This window comes from Lemur catta, chromosome 11, assembly GCF_020740605.2.
Source record: "Lemur catta isolate mLemCat1 chromosome 11, mLemCat1.pri, whole genome shotgun sequence".
Classification (NCBI taxonomy): domain Eukaryota; kingdom Metazoa; phylum Chordata; class Mammalia; order Primates; family Lemuridae; genus Lemur; species Lemur catta.
The window spans coordinates 79,039,981-79,063,580 of record NC_059138.1 but is presented as its reverse complement, the minus strand read 5'-3'; the positions used below and the strand labels follow the sequence as shown (position 1 = coordinate 79,063,580).

The 23,600-nt window shown below is 41.1% G+C and overlaps 1 protein-coding gene across 2 annotated transcripts in view; it reads right to left on the bottom strand.

Moving 5' to 3' along the window:
* BMPER (BMP binding endothelial regulator) overlaps positions 1-23,600 on the bottom strand; it is a 241,498-nt gene that overhangs the window by 90,387 nt on the left and 127,511 nt on the right. For both annotated transcript variants that reach the window (XM_045564642.1, XM_045564643.1), the window contains exons 7-11: positions 23,434-23,533; positions 17,939-18,048; positions 14,638-14,778; positions 12,279-12,383; positions 8,410-8,455 (exon numbers count right to left, since the gene is read on the bottom strand). In XM_045564642.1, the coding sequence (XP_045420598.1) occupies positions 8,410-8,455; positions 12,279-12,383; positions 14,638-14,778; positions 17,939-18,048; positions 23,434-23,533 (502 nt within the window). The remainder of the gene's footprint in view (positions 1-8,409; positions 8,456-12,278; positions 12,384-14,637; positions 14,779-17,938; positions 18,049-23,433; positions 23,534-23,600) is intronic.

Genomic DNA, 23,600 nt, shown 5'->3' with positions numbered 1-23,600 from the left:
TTTTTAAATGCCCTGTAGCTCAAATTAGTCTGGGAGGTGCTCCATACTCCATCACCCTCCTGAAAGGTCACCGTGCACATTGGCACATAAAGAGCCCTGAGAATTCTACAGTAAGGAAATATATTTAAGTTTACTTGACCCAGCATTTCCTTAGTATATTTAGTCATAGAACCTTGTTTTGAAAATATTACTCATTACTATTCCTCAGCACTGGTGTTTTATAAAACAAACTTCGGGAAACTCCACAAGAGACCAGTGAAGAAAGCTGGTGTAGGTTCTCCTGAAAGCTGAGTTTGATTCTGGCAGTGGGATGCAAAAAGGGCTGAAGGAGAAGAGACAGAGGGTAGTTGCAGGCAATAGGAGGAGGGTGCGGCTGCTGTGGAAACGGGAAAGAAATTGTTTATTAGGAAAAAAATACAAGGAGAGAATCAACCAGACTTGATGACTGATTAGCAACATGGGAGAGAAATGCCAAAAGTATGAGAAATAACATTAAGTCGCAAAACCTGTGCAGCTGGGATCATAGGGACGCCAGAATTCAGTCAACAAATAGGGGTTGGAAACAGCCATTAACCCCTCCATCCAACTCCCAGCTCGGAGAATTCAGTGAATCAAAGGTAGCAACTGTTAATAAAATTCAAATGCAGTGCTTTGAAAGAGGAATGTGCTCTCCAAAAAGATGAAAAGCTGAGATCTACCATATTAGCATCCTGTCAAGAAGTGATATGTTAAGGACCTTGAAGTTTAAACTAATATGAAACCAGAATAAGAAAGTACCTACAGAAGGGGTACTGTGGAGATGGAGCTGTGAATTTACAAGATGAAAAGGCAAAACATGAAAGGAGAATGGATACATGTACCAAAGAGAGATGAGGAAAGGCAGTATGGAGGGATGGTGCAAAGATCGAGGGCAGCGAGTACTAACCCAGAAGGGGACTGTGACAGGAGAAAGAATGACAGCATTCATAAATGTGAATTTCACATCAAAGGGACAGGCATAGCACAGCTAATGAGTCATTTCTCCATACTCCCAGCAAGAGTTTGAACTAAGGTATTGGAACCCAAGAGATTGAAGAGGTTAAAGTGACCTCATACATGTAGATAAGTTTTTAAAAGGTAAGTAAATACAACTGCTTTAAATAGAAGTCCCTAGTCATGTATGAAAGAAAGAAATTGGAAAACCTCATATATATTTGGAAGCAAACCTCCAAAACAAATACAAATGTAGTCAATAGAGATCATAGAACAGTGCTTGAAAGTTTGGGCTTTAGAGTCTCAGGGACCAGTGTATTAACTGACTTCACACTATTTACTTTCTCTGACCCTCAGATCCTTCATTTGTAAAATGGGGATAACAATAGCTTTTATCCATAGGATCATTGTAAGGACTAAATGGCAAATCACATGGAGGGGAGAGCATTTATCACAATGCCTGATGTGGAGTAACGTTCAGTAAATCACTGCTCGTAACTAGAGCAATTGCAGAGGTAGCAGAAGTAGCAATTTTTGTTGCTCTCATTTTGCTCAAAGGAGATGTGACCCCCAGAGAGGAATATATCTGCCTCAGCTTTGCATACAGTAATGTGTAACTTATTATACACTATTTTCCAAAAAAGTGTATTTTTTCAGTGTCACAGTTTCTGAGTGTGTATTGTTTATTTGTTTTGTCATTTATCTGTATTTTAGGTGTACCATCACTAAGGAATTTGGGTCACAAGTCCCCTCTGGCAAAACTGGATTTTTGCATCTTTCTTGAGATTCAAGATGGCAGCTTTGGCTAAAACATACCAAATGTGTAATAATGAATTCACATATCTTTTTCTATGCAAAATGTACTCTTTCAAAAGCAGGCAAGAATCTAGCTTTTAATTGAATGATGTAATAATGCTATATCTATATTAAAAATAACTTTCCCAAGCAAGAAAAATCCAGGGAGACCTACAGGATGAATACTAGATTAGGAAATTTAAAAAAATGTTGGTCCTCATCCCAGCTCTTCCAGTTAGTACACCTGTGAACCTCAGTTTCCTCACCTGCAAACTGGGAGGGCTGACCTCATATTAAGGTCCCTTCACTTAAACAATTTCCCAATCCTGAAATGGTGATGAGCTCTAGAGGCAGAGTAACTCTGCTCTGTCTCATTCCTGGTGGAAATTATATTCTACATAGAGTTATTTCAAATTTAAAACAGTATGTATTTTAATATTGTAAGAAAATTTGGGGAAATCTTCCCTTGCCGTGGCAACTCTGAGTTTCCAGGAGAAAAAAAAAAAACCTGGAAAAATGAGTAGACATGGAAAACCAAGCCAGTTTGCTCTGTCAGTGAGCTCAGGGCATACCAACCATCACTTCTCTGCACCTGAGCAGAAAGGTGGAGGTGTCGCCAGGTAAAAGAAAGCCTGGGCACTTGAGACCCCATTTCTCCCAAGGTGGGGTTGCTGGGGAAAAACATTTGTTAAATTGGAAACTCCCCTTAATGTCCTTCTCCAATCTGCAATTCGGACAAGCTGTAAAGCCCTCCAGACCTTCTCTTCCACTTCTTAACTGCAGTTGGTTATCGAACTACACAAGATGACAAGGAAGCCAAGGGAAGTAATCCCAGCCCAAGCTTTAGGGGCAGCCTGCCTGGCAAGAATCCAAGCTCCACCACTTTCCTCAGGTGTCCTTAAACTCTAAGCCTCAGTTCCCTCGGCTGTAAAATGGAGTTAATAGCATTACTTAACCGCAGGATGGATGTGACAATCAGATGAGATCAAATGAGACAACCCATGGCAGTGTTTGGACATACAGCAGATGCTAAATAAATATTAGCTGCTGCTGCGACTGCTGTTGCTATTATTGCTGTTGTTATCTGATGAAGATGATGGCATGGTGATGAAATAACTGAAAACTCACTTACGGAGAACTTAGCAAGTACTAACAGCCTGTAGGAACTGGCAATAGGTGGTGGAGAAAAGATGATCCTTAATAACTTCAGTCTCCTTCAACTCTGCACTAATTTGCAGCAAGAAAATTTAAAATAGCAGCATTGCTTCGAGCAGCACAGCATATAAAAGAGAAAACAAACTGATTTCCTCATGCTCCTTCCACTGCCTCTTCCACCACCGGTGTGGGGTCTCCCAGCCACCACGGGCCAGGTTTTATGTGCCACCCCAGTCTGCTGTTGGGCCTCGGGAGCAGTGTCAAGCCCAACGCCAGATGCTACGGGGAAACTTCAGTGGCCACTTAGCTTAACACCTCCTTGGCAGGGCTAAAGTCAACACCGCAAATTCTTATTCTACAAGCATCTTGAGCTCTGGTTTCAAATTTCCTTGCTTTCCTGAGTTAAGGACAGACTCTTGGTGCTAAGGGACCTGGAGTTGCTTACAGTCCTGGAGGCCAGAAACCTTGCTCAAAAAAAAAAAAACGGAATGACTAATTTGTGGAACCTCTATCAGTGGACATTTCTCATAAAACAGGCCCCAAGGTCACTGTTTCATTATTTTTTTACAAGGGAATAAATGAAATTGTTGTTGCATTCCCCCTCCCACAGCTACTCTGTTTAATTGGAGGTACCTGTTGGCATCGCAGGGGGCTTAAGTCAGATGTGCCCAAAACAGCTGGGGCAGATTCCACAGGCTGCGCTGCAGAGGGTGCCCACGGCAGGCAGGGGCCCTCCGGGAGGGCAGGCCCAGCAAGGTTGCACGCAGCTGGAAACCAACCCTTGGGGGGTTTAAAAAGTCACCTGGCAACTGTGAGCCTCCTCGCACCCTGAGTTGCTGAAATTTGATATTTCCTGTTACTTGTGGGACATGAAGTTGAGGTTATTTCAATTAAATGCACATCTGTGCTCGGTATACCCTACCCGCCTCCATGTTATGTAATCGGGACTTTTCTTTTAGGGTGGGATTCTGATGCTTAGGTCTGGTGTGGCTACAGGTACAGCTTAATGAAACTATGAGCCCTGGGCCTGGGTATCCATGTCTAGGCTGCCTTTGGTTGCCTCTGGTTTTATAGATAGTTAAGAGATTAAATTTTCTCATATCATCAGTCAATCTCTCTCTCGCTCTCTCTCTCTCCATATACCCGTCGCACACACCTCTTACCAGTGAATGATGCTAAACATTATTTCCAGGTCTGAAAACAGATATTCTGCCAGCAAAGAATTTATCTGATTCAGGTCTCTGCTGGGTGGTTAGGTCAAGATTTCACCTCCTATTTGCCAACACACAGTGAAAGGACATTTCACATAAACCAGTGCTAGTGGCCTGCCTGGCACCTACCTCGTGGTCACATGAGGCTCGGCCGAGGCAAAGTGAGACTGGCTTTAGGCTGCAGCCTTATACTTTGGCAAGAAACAACACTTGCACGAAAGCTTTATAAAGTTTGTTTAGCTCACTTCAAGTATTTTATTTTAAATAAGTCATCCAAACCAAATTTAATTTTTTTCAGTTGGAAAGGGAGAAAGAGAGAATGTCCCATGTTCTTAAGAGACAGCAATGATTTTCATACTTCCTTGAGGTCTGATTTCAAGAGGACTTTCTTTTTTTAGTGTAATAGAATCATCACTGCCCTTCAGGCCAACCCTACAAATCCTGTCCTACTATGGGGAGTACAGCAGTTTTCTGCCGCCATTACTGTTTCTTACTTACAGAATTGTAAGTTACCATTATCACTGGCTGTTGTAAAGAGGGGCCTATAAAAATTTTACATCAGATTTCCTCTTTGCAACCCCTGTCAGAAATCTGAGACAGCCCCTAAACACTACCAAGACTAAGACTAACCAAGGCAATAAAGAAGAAATTCTGTGGGATTTTAGAAACAGGCAATGCAAGGCCACCACTGCTGGAAACAATATAACACTCATTTAACTACTAAAGATAATCAAAATAAACTTTAGAGTACTTGAAGCTCTGTATTCAATCCATTTCATTTATGTATGCACGTATGTGTGTCCTTGCCTCCTTGCAAAATAGTATTGGAAATAGCTTACAGACATACATACTAAATAATTCAAAATACATAAGAGTGGGCATATATGATGAAGTCAGAAGAGAGCTTATTACTCAAATACTGCGTTAGAGGTGGGCTGCGAATTTATTTCTAGCTTCTTAGTAATGAAAGCAAAGACAGCAACTTTTAATCAATCAAGATATAATTATGCCTTTATAATTTTTGCAGGGCTAGGGAATTAAAATATAGAAACATATTCTATTAAACCTAGAGGCTTCTGGTCTCACTTCACTTTCCTGCTGCATCTAATCAACACGTATTGAGAGTAAGTTATTGCTCCTAGTACCATAGCTGTTTATCTCTGCATTCCACATGCTATTTCCCTTGTCTGGAATGTCTGTGGTTCCCAACCAGGGGTGATTTTGTCCCCTAGGGGACATTTGGCTGTGCCTGGAGACATTTTTGGTTGTCACAACCTAGAGAGGGGATTGCTACTGGCATTTAGCAGGTAGAGGCCAGAGATGTTGCTAAACATCCTACAACGCACAGGACAGCTCCCCACAACTAAGAATTATCAGGCCAAACTGTCAACAAGGCTGAGGTTGAAAACTTCGCAGCCTAATGGAGGGTGTGTGTGTGTGTGTGTGCATGAGAGAGAAATGAATTTGTGTTTTAATAACATATAAATCAATGAATCTGTTGTTTTTCTGGCTTTAGAAAACACCAGCCTTAGTTTCTCTACTTCAGCTTCAGCCTTGGTTTTTCTACTCTAGAAACCGAGATATCAGGAGCACTTTCGGAATTTACAGAGGAGGAAAAAAATGAGCCCTAGGGTTCGTTCTGGATCCTGGATACAGTGACAAAGGAATTTTCAAACTAGGAGGTCCTTAGGCCACAGCTAGAGGACGTCTGAAAAAGTCTACCTGAATGTGTTATGAAACGCTGGGCATTGCTTAAAATTTGGAAGTTATCCCATCTCTTAATTCAATCTGAACAAATAAGCCTCGTCAAAGAGAATGTGTTTTACAGCAATGATGGAAGAACTGCTGGAGAGCAGGAGAGAGTAAACAGATGGAAAGAACACCAAAGGAAATTGAGAAATAGCCATCTGATGACATAATTTAGATTTGGACAGAGAACCACATGCCTGGGCTCTTCCAGCAGCGGCTGACCCGCTAGACGCAGGTGCAGAGTCCGTGGCCGCCTGGTGCCCCTCCAGCTGGGTGGCTTCCTCCCTTGCCAATTGCCTCGCTCAGTGATGGAAGGCCTGGGCTCACTCACACGTTTAACACCATACAGTACTTAATATGCCTGGTTAAAAGCTTGCTTCTATTTACTGTGCCCATCTTCCTATACTTCTTTTTTCTTTTTTTTTTCTTTATAAGTTACCAGTCTTCCAATGGCTAGGAAAGGCCAGCTCATAATGAATAAACTAATAACGAAATGTGGATTTTCTCTTAACTATCTCAATAATCACCTTCTTGATTCTTGCAACATAAAGTCAGATCATTCAGTATGTAGGCTGCTTCTGTACAAGGTCAGCCGTATGTTTTTACGAAGCTGCTAAGCAGTGAGCCTGCCTGACAACAACGTGATCGCAGCTGTAACATGTCTATGCACCTGCAAATGCAAAGCGTTAACTAGAACATACTGGGAGTTCCTGTGAGGGCTCTCTCTGCTTCAGCTGGGAGCCACTTTATACGGAAATGCAATTTCCAGTTCACATGGATTCAGAGGGAAACTACAGCAGTGTAGGCTCTATTCTGCTCATCCAGGAAGGAATGAAGCTGAAGGCATCCTCTGAACTATCCACAAACAATTTCCTCCAAGGGTTTCTGGGAGGATGATTAAATGTAATAGTCTATATATTTGTTTTTAGATCAACTGGAGTGTTAATCGTAGCTAATTCTTCCTGCATTATTCCTGGACTCTACTAAGTCATACTTCATTGGCCTCCTTTGAATTATTTATGTACTTCATTATCTTTAAAGGAAAGCTCTTTTATTAAATCTATAATTTAATTTCTGTTAATTCAACCAGCACTTTTATCCAGTGTACAATTGTTTATAGCTCTCTGCTTCTAAAAATAATAATATGTGTAGTAGATATATATAGTATGTAATATATAATGACTCTACATATCTATTGTCCAAAAGCACCAATTAATCAAAATTTTAAAAATAACAGAGTCAAGATAACTTTTAGTAATATAAACTCTGATTTTAGGTAAGTGGAAGAAACAAAACTGTTCCCATGTGAAAGCTGCTTTCAACTGTCATCAAGCCTACTTCCTTAAACCCAACTGGCTTATAAAAAACTCTCTGATAGATTTCATGGCTTTGTTAATCCTGCTTGTCATGTATTGGAACTAATTTGACAGTGACATTACTAATACTCCTCTTTCAATGAAATGCTTCAGGAAGCTATCTCAAAGCCACATGAATCTAAGGAGGACTAAAATGGCAATTTGCTACTAGATCTAGGCATATATCTACATGTGGGGATGATATGACAGCTTTTGCTGTGCTCTGTGTGATGAGCAGCAGAGTCTCAGCTTTCAGAGTAGGTCTGTTTAGAAAGAATCTTCAAGATCTCAGATAAAAATATAGTTATGTGCCACATGATGATGTTTTGGTCAACAATAGACTACATAGAATAGACAACAGTGGTCCCATAAGGTTATAATACCCTATTTTTACCATACCTTCTCTTGTTTAGATACGTTTAGATACACAAATACTCACCATTGTGTTACACTTGCCTACAGCATTCAGTACAGTAACATGCTGTGCAGGTTTGTAGCCCAGGAGCAATAGGCTGTGCCTAGGTGTGTAGTAGGCTCTACCATCTGGGTTCGTGTAAGCACACTCTGTGATGCTCCTGCACTGCTGAAATTGCCTAAGGATGCATTTCTCAGAACACATTTCCTGTCTAGTTAAGTGACGTGACATGTCTATAACAGGGAGGCAAAACCACTGTCAGTCCAATGACCTCTTGTTTTGTCTTTGCTAACAGCAACATTGTCTGTGCCCAGGTGAAATGGTGAAGAGGTGGGGGTAGGGTGAGGAAGGAGAAAGTGCAATTGTTTGGTTTTATAATGAGAGAAGGAAAATCCCTCCTAAATGATGTATCATGTTTGGTTCTGCTGAATATCGTTATCTTAACCACTATGACTGCAAGTGCTATTAGCAGTCAAAATGCACATTAAGTTATTTGGTCCTTTCAAAGACCTAATCAGACTATTTATCTTCTTAATTTCTCATAGCAATGAATTCTGATGGAAATAACTATATTGGTCTTATCTGTGTTTCTGTGAGAGGATTACAGTTGACTTCAGGTGTCTGTAGGGAGGTGGAATGATCCCATCCTATACCTACAGAAATAAAGTGTGCAGAAAACTTAAACCACTACTTTTCTTGTTGTATTATAAAATGCAAAACAAATATTAACAGCACATTTTCAAAGGAGTACACTTACTTTCAGTGCAAATAGGACAGCATCCTTTTCTGTTGAGAATTTTACCCTAATCAGAAGAAAAACAAATAAAAGGTTAGTGTTAAGAAACAGGGTCTGCTGAGGACAAATCTCTTTTTTAAATCTAATACCAGATAAACCAATGAAATCAGTCCAAGCTGTATTTGAACTCAATGCCCAGATGGTGATGATGATGATGAAAATGAAGTTTCAAGTATCAGGTTCTAAGGCCAGGCAAAGTCATTCAGAAAGCTTTCCTGTTTTTATCCTCCAAGAAATATAATACCTAAAGGACTCATTGGTGTGATTTTTCTCACATGGAGGGAAGATGGAGACAGTCTGGACTCAACCTTTTCACTGATATCCAAATCCAGCCCTCTAGAGACCGAGTACACACACATAAAAATGGGAATTGTCTGTCAAACTATCAATCCATGCAAAACCTTCTTTCTGTCTTTGCTCATTGGAGGAGCCCAAACAATAAACTGTAATCCAAGCTTGAGACTCATCCGGTCCTGTGGATATGGGAAATATCTGTGCTAAAGATCAAATTTAGTCAGATTTCTTCTTTCAGAAAGTGGTATGTTACCCCAGTTAAGTCAATGTTATGTAGTCAAAGCCAATGAAGCTGTGAGTTCTGAAATGCTAATTTTTCATTATCTTTCTAGAAATACAGTGCTATTGTCTACATAACATGTTTTTTAATTTTTTTAATGGATGACATTTACAGGAGGAAGCATATTCTCAGGATCCATATCAGTGAATCAGTTGTCTTATCTCTGATTCAATGGTTAATCACAGAGGAAAACAGAAAAGGTGGAAGAAGATTAACATTTAGGGAGATCTTGCTATATAACAAATATCCCACTAGATATTTTACTTACGTTACCTAACATCAGGTTAGTTATAAACAGTCAATGATTTAACACTTACAACACATTAAAGTTTAATGAATATTATAGATTGTTATTAATATTATAATCATTGTTATTAAGACACACAAGAACCTTATGAGCTGAGTATTTCCCTTTTTATAGGTGAAGAAATTGATGTCATGCAACACAGCGGTGATAGAACCCAAAATCAAAGCTAATTTTGTATGATCCTAAAAGCTATGTTCTTTCCACTGAAGATTTTTATCCTTTTTAGTCCTTTATCTTTAAGAGAAGTTAATATTTATAAAATATCTACTATACTTAAGACCAGGTGCTGTACATTCCTTGTACTTTATTTCATTTAAACTTCACAACAACCCTCCAAATGCAGGTGTCCTTGTCCCCTGTTTACAGGGAACTAAGGAAACAGAGGCCACAAGAGGCTGCCCAGGGCTGTGGCTGTGTCAAAGCCACACAGAGCAGACACTGCTCATTCACTCATTCACTGCTGGTCAGTTGCATCCAGAATACCTTTAGGTACTCAAAAAACAGGTCATATTGACTTAAAAATGCTGGTTAATTATGGAAGAACTAGATCCCAGGTCTGATTCATTGGCATCAGGTAGATCTAAAATGCTACATTAAAGGCCATGAGGACTTCGAATGAGACTTAAACTCAGCCCCATTCAGCTACGCCACAGTTTGGGGGCATCGCTATGTATTTTCATTGCCTACAGCTCTGCTGTCTTTCTATTTGGCACAGAGGTCTCCTTTGGTTTCTCGTGACAAAGCAGTTGAGGACAAAGCCACACGAGGTCCTCTCAGGCCCACGGAACGATGGCCCCAGGAGGATGGAGAAAGGTACTCTACTCCAGTGAAGAAAAGCCCTTTAAAGCCAAGGCCCCAACCAGACGTGACTGATTCCCTACATCTGCATCTCAGCAGAAACTGCCATCTCCCTTCTTTGCCAAGGGATGAAAGTGGCCCCTGTAATATCACGAAATTAGATGGGACTAAACCAAGTGCAAGCTGTGAAGTCAGAGCACCTAGATTATATGTAATCAGCAGTGAAACTCTGGAGATGTTGCAGTCTCATCTGTAAGAAGGGGCTTAATAGCAGCCACCTCCGAGGATTGGTCTCAGCGTTAGATGAGATTAGTCCTCCGACTACAGAGAAAGCTTCGGCACATATTAGTAGTGGCGAGATGACAGTGTCGTGACAATCCAGTCCCCACTGGAACCCTCGGAGCCCTTCTCACAAATGGCATTCCTTTGCCTCTGGGGGAGTTGCCAGGGAGGGTAGACAGGGAATCCAACCATAAAACCCTTCTTCAACAAGACACACTTACTTCTGGAAAAAGAGACGTGCAGTAGCCAGGAAGGATAGAGCAGGAATTACAGGCTGCTCTTATTTATTTTTTTTTAAATTTCCCCAGGCAATGTAGGGGAGGGGAAGTAAGTTTTTAACAAGATTTCCATGGTAGAACTAAGTTATCTTCCAAAGACCTTGTGCTGGCCCCGGAGAAGGGAAAGTGTGGAATGGTTGCAAAGATGCCCAGAAACAGAAAGGTGGCCCCAGAGGCAGGAGCCTTGTCAGGGGCACTGACGAGCTTCGACAGGACGTGGAGGGAGTGGGGTGGAGGAAAAGCCTTCGCTTGGAGGGGTGGGTACTCCTGGCCCAAATGTGGTCCCCAAAGAAAGAATGCTAAAGAGACGCCAGTGACAGCGAGAGCGTTGACCTCCCTGCAGCAAGAGCACAATGAAAACCATCAATCCTGCTACAAGTGGCAGGACTCATGTGAAGCTGGAAACTCCACAGTGGCCTGCTGAGGCTAGTTACTTGAGCCACCAGGTTGGCACAGCATCCTGTTTTTGTCTTGTAGAATAAGGAAGCCCATTATTACTAACATGTGCTGCAAGAGTTCATTAGCAGTGAGGGTTCCCGGAGGACTGGCATAAATGATGTGATCCCATTTTTCCCAATGAATATTTATAAGCAGACCATGTTCAAGTCTACTTATTGTATCTCCTTTTTTTTTTCTCTCTCTTTTTCTTTTATGGGAGGTTTTCAGTTTTATGTCTGAGCTTTTTTAAAGCAAGACTAATTAGGGTTTTTTTTTTTCTTTTTTTCTCCCCTCTTTATTCAGTTGTGCAATAGCAACAGCTGTTGTTTTTTTGTGCCTCATTTGGCACTCAAGTAAAAACAGCAACTTTTTGTTTATAATAATAACAGATGTGAATAAAATTAAAAGCTGTCTATAACAGAGGAGGGAGGACATGTCCTGAATATATGGATATTTTTTTTCATTCATGGGAAGGTATTGAATAGGTTTGACATTTTTCCAAAATGCATAAAACCTTGAAAGGTTTCAAGTTGCTGAGGTGAATTCAATGAAGCTCATGCTTTAGAAGATAATGGTTCCTTTATTCAGTGTGCTGGAACTATGGGTTTTTGAAAAGAGATATTTCCATAAGGACGCTATTTCCATTTGGGGCTACAATGGAAGCCAGGGTTAGAGAGAGAAAACTTCAGCAAAGAAGTCAGGAGACGCTGCTAGGCAGGAGAACCCCCTTGGAGAGTTTATTAATAAACAACCACATATTGCTTTCAATGGCCATTAGAAGAAATCTCTGATTTGAGAAGGGAAAGGAAGGAAGAAAAGGCAAAAGATGCATATGATGTTCAACAGAAAACATGGCAAAAGAAAACAAGGAAGCAGATCTAACAAGGAGTTAGAAAAGTTTAAAAAAAAAAAGCTGGGAGATGTTAATAGGAAATCAGAGTTGGGAGAAGAGCAAGGCAAGAGCTATTTCCATGCAAGGCTAGAATCTGCAGACGAGGAGCAAGCTTTGCAAGGGGCGTTTGGCTACTCGGGAACGTGACAGCTTTAGGGGATCTGGAGTCTGTGTTCAGGAGGTGGCACGAGACCTACCGCACACAGGACATTTCAAAAGACACTAAGGTGAGGAGAACGTCAACCTGCATTCCACACGTACCTGAGGGCAGCTGCTGACGGGAATGCACTGCTTCTTGCGGCACTCTGTCCTGCCCTTCACACAAGCACAGATGGTGCAATTGACAGAGGACCACATCTCTCCATCCTGCAGGAGAGAGCACAGGATGCTGCCATCAGATGGAGGCTGACAGCAGCTGAGCCAACAGGCTGTGACTTCTCCACAGAAGAAAGCATTTCTCACCCTCAGTGAGGGATGTTATTGTTAGACTAAATGACTCTGAGGTGTCTGTCTACACCCAATGATTTAAGATAAAGATTAATGAAGATTTCTGGGTATATATATGAGTGTGCTAGTATGTGTGTATATGTTTGTGTATGTGTGTATGTGTTCCCCCTTCAGGATAAGGAAAGAATTCTTGTGTGTCTGACCAAGCCATATTTATATCTTGTTCCTGATGTATTGTTCACTTAGTTTCACCCTAGGAGACAAATATGCATGAATTTTCATACCTGGTGCAATAACAAATACCAAATTTTTCCTTGTTGTTAGGACTGAAATATTTAAGCCATCCCAAACACCAATGGTTCATTGAGATGTTCAGAGGTGGTTAATTACAAGATGTGTCACAGTCCTGGACCACACAAGACATACAAAGAACAGAGGTTAACGCAGATGACTCCCAGCGCCCGCCCAGGCAGACACCTGATGGGCAAGCCATCCAAAAATGCAAAAAATACCGAACTCAGATAGAAGACTCCAGGAGCCATGGATATCCTGTCGCTGCCTACCTGGTTCTCTCCTCTCACAAAGCAGGGTAGCACGAGGGGACACATTTCCTAGGCTAGACCCTTGCTCAGACAGAAAGAACTATTTGAGGAATTTCTCTGGCTATCAGATTTATAATCAGCAATTGCCAAACACTCAGCCAGAAGAAGCCCGGGTATCTCTAGAGAACCGGCAGGGCTGTGCGTCCTTGCCTATGGGTGAAATGATCATAGACAATAGAATTGGGCCTGAAAACAAAACAAGGATTCCTTCCCAGGTTTGAGGATCTAAGCAGCAAATTTTGTTAAAAACAGAGAAATAAGTTCTTATTATTGATGACTCCTCTTCCTCTGCCACTCCCTCACTTTTTAAAGATATTTAAGGACTATCTACCCTCTAGTGCTTTTCAGGAAAGAAAGGCCTAACTAAATCTGCCTTAAAGGACACCTGACTGTTCCAAGTCCTCTGAGCAGGACTAGGACTCAATGTCTCTAAATTATTTCAGGCCTCAGTCACTTACAGGAACCTTTTACAAGGTGACCTAAAAGTGCATTGCACACAACACCATTGTAAGAGTTAGTCTATTTCATCTGGGTGCTCTGGAGACAGAGGGTGACTTTATGTAAAGAGGACATATGAGCGGCTCTGAAAGCCTGGTATACATACAACACACATGCATCCCTCTCTCTTGGGCATGACACATCACGTTGTCTTCCTGTTTCCATCAGCACCAGCCCCTCTCCCTCCAACCATGCCAGCGAGATGGGAAGCCTAGCTCAGTGCAGCGTGCCTGCAGAGCTCCCACATCTGGCTTGATTCTGAAGATCTCAGTTCTCACAGGTATCATAAGGTGACACCTTCAGCTACAGAGTGACTCCCTCCACCCCTGGGAAAAACAGACTAGATGGGAGGGAGGGGTGGTACTTTGGACAAAGCCAATGATCTGCATTCTGAAGTATAAATGGTCACTGCACAGCTCCCCACTTGGAGTCCTCAGAAAATACTGTAAAACATACCTGAGATGCGTTTCAGAAGGTCAAGAGACAACCCTTGTAGTTCATCAGGGGGAGGGCTCACTCACCTGTGCTCAACTACTATGCTGGCCTCATATACCAGGAACATCCTCACCTGAACAGCTTCCATATGAGAAGATCTCTCCTTGAAAAGGTAGCTTTGTGAAAATATTCTCAAAGCATCAAGCTATATAGATCCATCAGGATCTTGACAAGGCTCATAATCTTGACTTGGGTCACTGAACATCTCCAGCTGGAAGAGGTACTCTCTGTCATTGGGCCACCCACAGCCACACCTTCCATGGGGCATCTCAACTCAACCCAATTCCTGGCTGACCACGTTTGGAAAATACAGTCATGTCTGACAGGTTGAAAATGTTTCAGCAAAAATATAGCCAAAGGAAAACATTTTTCAAACAGTGGCTTCTCTGCCCTTTTCTGCACTTGATTCTAAATATATATAATACTGTAATATAAGCAAATACATTACATACGCACATACATACATATGTATATGTATATATAGATTATGGGATAATTCAATCTGCATTTTTTTCTGGAGCTTTTTAATAATCAATCTAGTAGTACAGTAGTTTCCACGAGTGCATTTCATGACATACCCGGAAAATCTTGTTGCCAAACTTGCACACTTTGATGTCTTCCGGGGGCACTCGCAGGAGGCACTCTTCACAGCAGCCCTCCCCGCCTTTGTTGCAGCCACCAGGGCGGGAGCACTTTTTCTTACATACCACAGTAGAATCCTGGGGGCACAAAAGCAAACTAGAAATTAAAAATGATTTTCACCTCCACCAAGTATCCTGTCTGGCGTTCCTTTAACAACCCACAACTAACCGTTTCAAAACATATTGCATAGGTACCATATTTTAATTTATTGCAACAAATCTTTCATTCATTTCAAAATGTTATTTCTTGCTTAAGTATCTGGACTAGAATACAAGGGAGCCATGGAGAGTAGGGCACGCAATCCCCTCCTCCCAGGGGTTCACAACCTCTTGCTCCAGCAACTGATGAGCCAGCTCCAGCCAGCACGTGGCAAGAAAGCCCAGCTCACAGTGGACCTGCCAGTTCCCTTCTTCCCGCCCTTTGCCGGGTTCTCATCCTGCATTAGCAGTGCTCTCTTGGGTATCCTCCAAGGCCCTATGGAGTTTAATGTAAAGGCAGGATATCTTTGATCAGAGAGTAAAAATTATGACTAATGCACCACCTCAAGATGAAATTCCTCAAGTGTGTTGTGTGTTCACAAAGGAACTGAACTAACAATTTCAAAACTGGACCTGGGTTTTGGAGCTCTACCATAAACAGAGTGACCTTGACCAGGTCACTTAACCTCCAAGGGAGAAAAATTTATATACATAACTTAAAGGAGTATGGCTTTGCTCCTAAAGAAGTGTTATTCCACCTATTCCTTCTCAGGTTTACCATGCATTTTAAATTTAAAGTACCTGGCACATAGAAATTATTATAAACCAACTCATAAATTGGAAAAAATTAATTCTTTGTCAAACTGCATGTCCTGATTTCTTGTTTTAAAAACAAGGGCACTCACTAGCTCTCTAACACTGCATACTTCACTACAGATCTCCCCGCTTTCATGATCTATATAATATATGTAATCTGATTAGACCGTGGTACCTGCCGCTGGGTTAAGCAATGAGAACACAGAGATGGATGAAGGTACTTCTCTCCTCAAGGGGCTCACAGTGTAAGAAGGGAGATAACCGTGCAAACAAGCAAATTGCAATGTAATGTGGTAAACAGCACGAGTAAAGGTGTAGAGATAGCAGAGAAGAAGAAAAAATCACCTAGGAAAGCCTCTCTGGATGAGATGACATTGAGATAGGAAGTTGTGGATGAGGTGGAGTTTGATAATTAAATTTAAAGAAGATGATAACACTGCAGGTAGAGGAATCATCAAATTTCAAGGCACAGAGATCTGAAACCGTACTGCATTCAACAAACTACGGTTGACCCTTGAACAACACACATGTGAACTGCACAGGTCCACTTCCCTTCTATGCAGATTTTTTCCAGTAAAAGTTACACCAAGTGTGCCTACCTCTCCTGCCTCCTCACCCACCTCCTCCTCCTCCTCTTCCACCTCCGCCACCTCTCAGACACCACCACCAACCCCTCCTCCTCCTCCTCTTCAGCTTACTCAATGTGAAGATGATGAGGATGAAGACCTTTATGATGATCCACTTCCACCTAATGAACCGTAAATATATTTTCTCTTCCTTATGATTTTCTTAATGACACTTTCTTTTCTCTAGCTTACTTTATTGCAGGAATACAGTATATAATACATATAACATACAAAATATGTGTTGATCGACTGTTTATGGCATCAGTAAGGCCTGGTATCAGTCAACAGTAGGATATTAGTAGCTGAGTTTGGGGGGGAGTCAAAAGTTATACATGGATTTTCAACTGTGCAGGGGATTGATGCCTCTAACCCCTGCATTGTTCAAGGACAACTATATTAAACACTTCTTTGTACCTGCCATGGAAATCATGAGGCACATTGGCTGGGAATGCTGGAGAGGGAAGCTCTAAGCAGGTAGAAAATAATACTGACTACCCGAAATGATTGCAGCTTGATTTTTCAAGCATCATGAATTCCTAGTCTGATACTCCGATAAAAATAGCCTCTTGGAGGAAAAATATTAACTACGCTTCTTGTTAAGCTCTGGGACATACTGCCTAATCATCTCTCAAAGAATCCATGAACCAAAGCACTGCAAGCATAACTAATTCTTGTCCATGAGATGCCTGGCTTTCCTACAATCAAGAGAATTGGGAATGTGATGTGTTTCATCAAAGGCTCAGTAACCCCAAGAGGCAGCTATAACCTGTAAAATTCTTAGTGGAAAAGAGGAGTCCTGAGGGTGGAGGCAAAGGCAAAAAAGCAGCAGTTTCTATATTTTAACACAGGATAACACAAACCGCAGGAGAAGAAGGGGCCTCAGGAAAATATTTTGGGCCTTAGGAATTACTCCGTGTTCAGTGTTTAAGGGAACAGACGGTTCGGCCCTGACACAGCCACCCCCTGAAATGGTGCGTGCTACTTAACAAAGCATCCCTCAAGTAATCAGGAACTGCTGAACTCTAATCCCAGCTACTGACTCATACTTGACACTGAAAAAAGATCCTCTATTTCCCTCTCTAGGCCTTTAACTACTAAAAACAAAACAACAACAACCATCATCACCAAAATGTATTTTAAACTCATGTCACACAGATGTGATTCATTAACTCACTAATGAATAATCCTAAAGTCCTCCATGATAAATGCCTCTCTTCTTGGTTTCAAAAATAAATCACTGCATAAGTACAGTCTATGAATGTGCAATGTGTGCCCCTTTAAAATTCTGGAGCTGTGGAATTCTTCCTTTACCAGTAATTAGACTTTCGGTTGCCTTTTGAAAAAAAAATGAGCAATGCCTCAAGTAAGACATGGTACAATGAACAACACATGAATACTCTCTTCCCAAACTCCCAGGTTTCTCTCTGCAATGAACTGTAAATTCATGCCTTTCTTCTCTCTTGAATGTGATTAAAGCCATTTTTATTGCCAGGTGTGTTGCAGAATTCATCTTGGATAATTAGAGCCAGATGACACTACCACATGTATTTGTCTGATTTTAGAAAATCCTCAGAACAGCCTCTCAGAGTTTGGTTTTCACCACCAGGAGCTATCTGTTGGTCCTCAGAAGATGACAGCAAGTTATAATGTGGGTCCTATGTATGAACTTATATATGGCCTTGAGCATAATTTTATTTGGTAAATAGCATCAATAATGCCTCACACCAATAAATAACACACCACCACCTTTGGCTATGTTAACATGAAAACCCAAATTCCCACCATTGTTCAACCATGGCCTTTCAGAGCCACCTTACCCTGCAGGTGCATGCTGTGCAGTTATCGTAGAGAAATGAGGATCCATTGTCGTAAACATCACTCCGAAAGAGGCAGCTCCCAAAGGGGAGGTCAAACACTTTCCGCTGACCTAGAGGGAGGCAACAGCACAGTTTAAGCAAGACAGAACTAGAGATGTCCCATTTTGTCATCAGCAATCACATCACAGGAGTCACATCACAGCAATCACATCACATTCCCACAAGACCAGGTAAGGTAAATCTGCTGCAAAAAAATAGAACCTTGGATCAGATGTGCCCAAAGGATCCCCATGGGGTCATTAATTTAGAGAATCGTTGTTAAAAAGAGTTTGATTCCACAATGAACTTTGTAAGTTCAACAAATCTATTACGTGTTCACTATGATGAACCAAGATAACGAAGACATAAACCCTCTTCAAGAAGCTCACAGTCTAGTGGGAAGGCAAACCATAAATGAAAGATTATTTCAATATAATGGTATGGTTAAGTTCTAGAAAAAAGCCAACCTGCGAACTGTGAAGACAGGGAGGTCAGAGAAGACTTTTTGGAAGATGTAATGCATGAGATGTATCTTATGGAACAAGCAAAATTATCTAAAAAGTGGGTATTGGCAGAGAGGGTGGGTGGAGATATGAGGAGTCAAAATATCCCGGGAAGGACTAGAATAAGCAAAAAGAAGAATTAATGAAATATTATTGCTATGGTCTGAATGTCTGTGTTCCCACAAAATTCACTTGTTAAACCTAATCACCGATGCGATGGAATTAGGAGATAGGCCCTTTGAATGGCGATTAGGTCATGAGAGCAAAGCCCTCATGAATTGGATTCATGCCTTAATAAAAGAGGCCCCGGAGAGACCCCTCATTCCTTCCACCACAGCAAGAAGGTGCCATCTATGAGCCAGAAAATGGGCCTTCATCAGACACTGAACCTGCTAGCACCTTGATCTTGAACTTACCCGCAGCCTCTAGAACTGTGAGAAAGAAATTTCTGTTCTTTAAAAGCTACACAGTTTATGGTATTTTGTTAAAGAAACCTGAACAGACTGAAACAGCATCTCAGTTAAGAAATTACATAAAAGTGTAAAGGGAGAAACTAACTCACAGTGTGCACAGAGGCAGAACACGACTCTATGTGTCAGCGTCCAGCCTTTCATAAGCACACCATGTCTGTAGAATTAGCCTGGTTTTCCCTGATGTGAGGATAGGATTGGCGACCAAAAGAGCAATCCGAAATAAAGACTACAATCCAATTTCCCCCTTTCTTTTAGTAGTTGAGTTTCTTCTCCTTAAGCACATTAAAACATCTCTGAAATGTTACTTTAATTAAGGACCAAGTTAGAAAGCCAAGGATTCATGTTCACAGATCAAATCTCCATTCATACTCCTCTTTATTCTTGTAAAAAGATTAATGGCAATCTCTGTTTACCAGTAGCCCCAACGAATTGCTGAAAATACCTACAAACACATATTAAATGTTGTTCTTAGAGTTGTTGGAATTACTATTAGCAGGAGTCAAGAAAAAATGCTATCCTCTTAACAGAGTCAGTCTCAAGGGCAGGCTACAGTACAGATGCAGAACCAAATCACTGGTTTGATTCTCACCACCAGGAGCAAATGTGTTGGATCCCACCTGTGGACTCCCTCGTGACCTTGAGTCTGCTTTCTCCGGTTCTCACTGACTTCACTCATAAATAAAATTGCATCAATAGTGCCACCTCACCACATCACCACCTCTATCTGCAGTGTTAATATCAAAGTATACAACCAAAAATTCTGCCATGATTAGGCAAATTTAGTATAGTGACTGGTAATAGCCCAACTAACACAGGTATTCTTATGTGCACACCCAGGTCCTGGGTCTCTTGAATTTCCTGAGAATCTACTGAATAAATTAGATTATCTGCAAAATTAAAAAAGTTCATCCTTTCCCTAAATGTTCCTCTAGGAACCCTCTCTAGGGTTACCCTGAAGTGTCAGAAAGCTGTGTGCAGCCTGGACCCCATGGATTTGGCCCATCCCATTATAATTACTTCTGTCTAATCATGCCTTAGTGTTAGGACATTATACTATAAGAAATATCACTAAGCAGTTAATTTTTTTTTGTATTTACTATAAGATGGTGAAGTCATTTTTCACTACTTTAAATATTACCCTCTTTTTATCAATTCATCAGAGATCTGTCCTTTAAGAATTAAAAATAGTTCTGCTTGGCCGGGTACGGTGGCTCAGGCCTGCAATCCCAGCTCTCTAGGAGGCTGAGGCAGGAGGATCACTTGAACTTAGGAGTTCAAGACCAGCCTGAGCAAGAGTGAGACACCATCTTTCCTAAAAATAGAAATATTAGCCAGGCATCATGGTGCTTGCCTGTAGTTCCAGGTACTAGGATGCTGAGGCAGGAGCATGGCTTGAGCCCAGGAGTTTGAGGTTGCAGTGAGCTATGACAATGCCACTACACTCTACCCAGGGCAACAGAGTGAGACTCTGTCTCAAAAAAAAAAAAAAAAATAGCTCTGCTTTAGTTGAGTAATTTTTTTGTGTGTATGTGTGTGATAACCTGGTTTGTCATTTTACCACCTTTTATCTACATGTGCTTCATGTCTTTTGTAAGTGACCTTTAATCCTTTTTGGCAAAAAGCAGAAGATAAATAAATGTATACACAGAGCTCTATGCAGAAGGCTCCTTCTCCACCAATCAAAATACATCTTCTTCATGGCTGAGCCCACATTGTGTCTGCAGAAGCCCTTTCCCCTCTCAGAAGAAATGGCTCCTTCCTGTGTTCCCACAGCCTATTGCTTGTACTGCCTTTATAGTACTCAATATTGTCATAAGGGTGGATGGATGGATGGCTGGATCTACCAACTGACTTATTTATCAATCAACTGATGAACAAACAGGCTCTTCAACATGTTCATCCTCCTGAACAAGTGTAATAGATGGCTTAAATGATCCCTCACTAAGATGTAAATTTTACCTAAAATTGTGGATAGAAACCTTTTAGCACAGTACCTAACACTCATTACATACCTCTAATAAGTGGCAGAAGAGAAGTATTATCATTATTAGAGGTGGTATAATTCAAATATAATCCTGGGCTGTGTCACTCTGAGAGGTGTGCTGCTCTGTGTACATTGACCTCTGATGAGCTCTTCATTGACAATGAGAAAGCAAGGAAAGGAATGTTGCAATGCAAGAGGCAGAGGTATGTCATGTGAACAAACCTTGGTCAAGGGAAAATTTAAGAGCAAATCAGACAAAGGTCTAATCAGACTAAGATGTCAGCATCAAGAAAGCATTCTAGTGTTTTTTTCTTTCTTTTTGTCTTTTGTTGTGGGTGTATGTTTCTTTTTACCCCCAAAGGACATAAAATCTTACCTTCCTCCCAAAGTCATCATGGCCCAACATAAGATAAAACATGCAAGGGTATAATTCAGAGACTCCCTGTACAGCCCGATTTAAGCCATTTCCACATCTTTCTGCTGGGGTTTAGCCCAACCAAAAAAGGTCTCATTTGGGGAAATTATGATTTTCAAGTTTCTCAAAACTTAGTGTTCCTTTTATAGTGTGTCTTATGACCACAAATGAACAGAAAAACCTGCATTCAATACAACAGCCATTGCTCATGTGGGAAATTTCTGAGCTGGTCCTGGCTTCAAAGCATGAATCAAACCTACTTATCTTTGGGGCCAGGCCTAAAGGCCTCCTTCTCTGGGAGGACTTTCCCACTTAGATGGAACATTGCTTCCATCATGACCCACAATATGATGATTTGTACCACCTGAACTGACTAATTTTATTCCAAGGGCATAAATACACATTGGCAACCCAAGAAGCAGACACATAAGTGGAAATATCTTTAATCAGGAGAGTCTAAAAAATTCTCCTTTGTTCTATTTCATATTCACTTTAAAAGTGTGTGTGTTTGTTTGTGTGTGTGTTTGTTTGTGTGTGTGTACGTGTAGCAGGAAGGCAAACATTGTTAGATGAAGTTAGCAGCAAAATTTTTCAAGAGGAAAAAACTGTCTTAGTCAAACAAAATACTTATACTTGCCAATTTGGTCTTAAAAAAAATAGACTTCAGGGTATGGCTGCAGTAATTTGGAAATGAAAAATATAAATCAACAGGATGTTTTGGAGTTGGAGAAAGCAAACTCTGAAGGAAAGGAGGGAGGATTCAAGGGAAGAGAGTGGGAAGTACCTGACAGGAGACTGGAGCTCAAATAGAAGAGATAATCAGTGAAATTCTCCCAAAGGCAAAGCAGCTAAGACCTTTTAAGAACAAGGGAGCTCAATATTGCATTTTCTTTTGTTCTCCATGCTTCCCTGTAAAATAATCACCCTCATGGGATGCAAACCTTCAGTAAAATCTGCCGCACAAGCCTTGATTCAGTGGCACGATAGCATGTGAAAAGACTGGAGGGGAGATGTCTCTAAAAGGACAAAATGATGTTTAAAAAAAAAGAATAGAACAGAAAAACAGCAGGAGTAGAAACACCAAGCCAGAGGAGGTTATGGAAAATATTAATATTAGCCTCTTCAATAATCCTTGGAGACTCTAAGGGGTTGTTGGATGTTCTATTGCATCTGTATGGTGGGTCAAGCTACTTTTATTTGGATCTTAAATAGTCTGACCTCAACCACCTCAAGGGCCCTGAGATCATTAAGAAGATGGTATATGAGTTATCAACAAAAGCCAAAAACTCTCATGCTCTAGAGACTGCCTACCATGGATGGTCCCCTTTCAGTTGGCAATGTGCAAGCTGCCCTCGGTGTTACCAGGGAAGCTGAGCTGCAGCAGGTTCGAGCATGGGTTTAGGAATCCTGCAGACTCCAGCTCAGATATTGAATCTATAACTCATTGGTTGTGCTGCCTTCTAGGAATCTACTTCCTTCTCAGTACAATAAAACTAATAATAGCACCTACACTACACATAGATATTGTATATTTAGTACCTTTATTTCACAGGTTCTTGAGAAGATTAAATGAGAAAAAGCATGTAAAGTGTTTAGCAGGGTGCCTGATACATATTAAATGTTCAGTGAGCAGAAACTCACACTCTTTTTTGTCAGATATTACTCGTTTCTTTCCAGAACTCTCATTTTAGAACCTTATCCTTCTGCATATTTCTGCCTCTAAAAATAACACTAGTCTATATTCCTCCATGTGTTCATTTCAAATGCCTTTTATCTTCCTACCAATAGTCCTATGTCCAATTAAAATTAGTTTCTTCAATACTGTTCTTACACAAGGTCATCTGGTACACCCAGTTACAGATACAAGGGAAGACAAGAGAAAAGAAGCCTCTGTAGAGGCCTCAGACACCAGCCAAAGCCTGCGTACACCTTCTGTTTATTTAATTAGAAGGAGCAGTGTCTCTAACAAGTCATGAAATGGGACAACTCAAAAACCACAAGATAACAATGTAGATAAACACTCCCAGCAGAAACTCCGAGATGAAATTACATTGTTCTTTGATCTGAAAATAGTCACTCACCCAAACATTTGGGGCAGCACTGTCCTGGGGGTATGTGACTAAGGTGCTGGGGACAGGAGAGAATGGGACAGACTTCTCTCACACACTGTGTCCTGCCTCCCTAAGAAAAGAGAGAGAGAAAAAAAGCACATTTAGAAAAGTAAGTGCATATAGATTGTACAACCAAG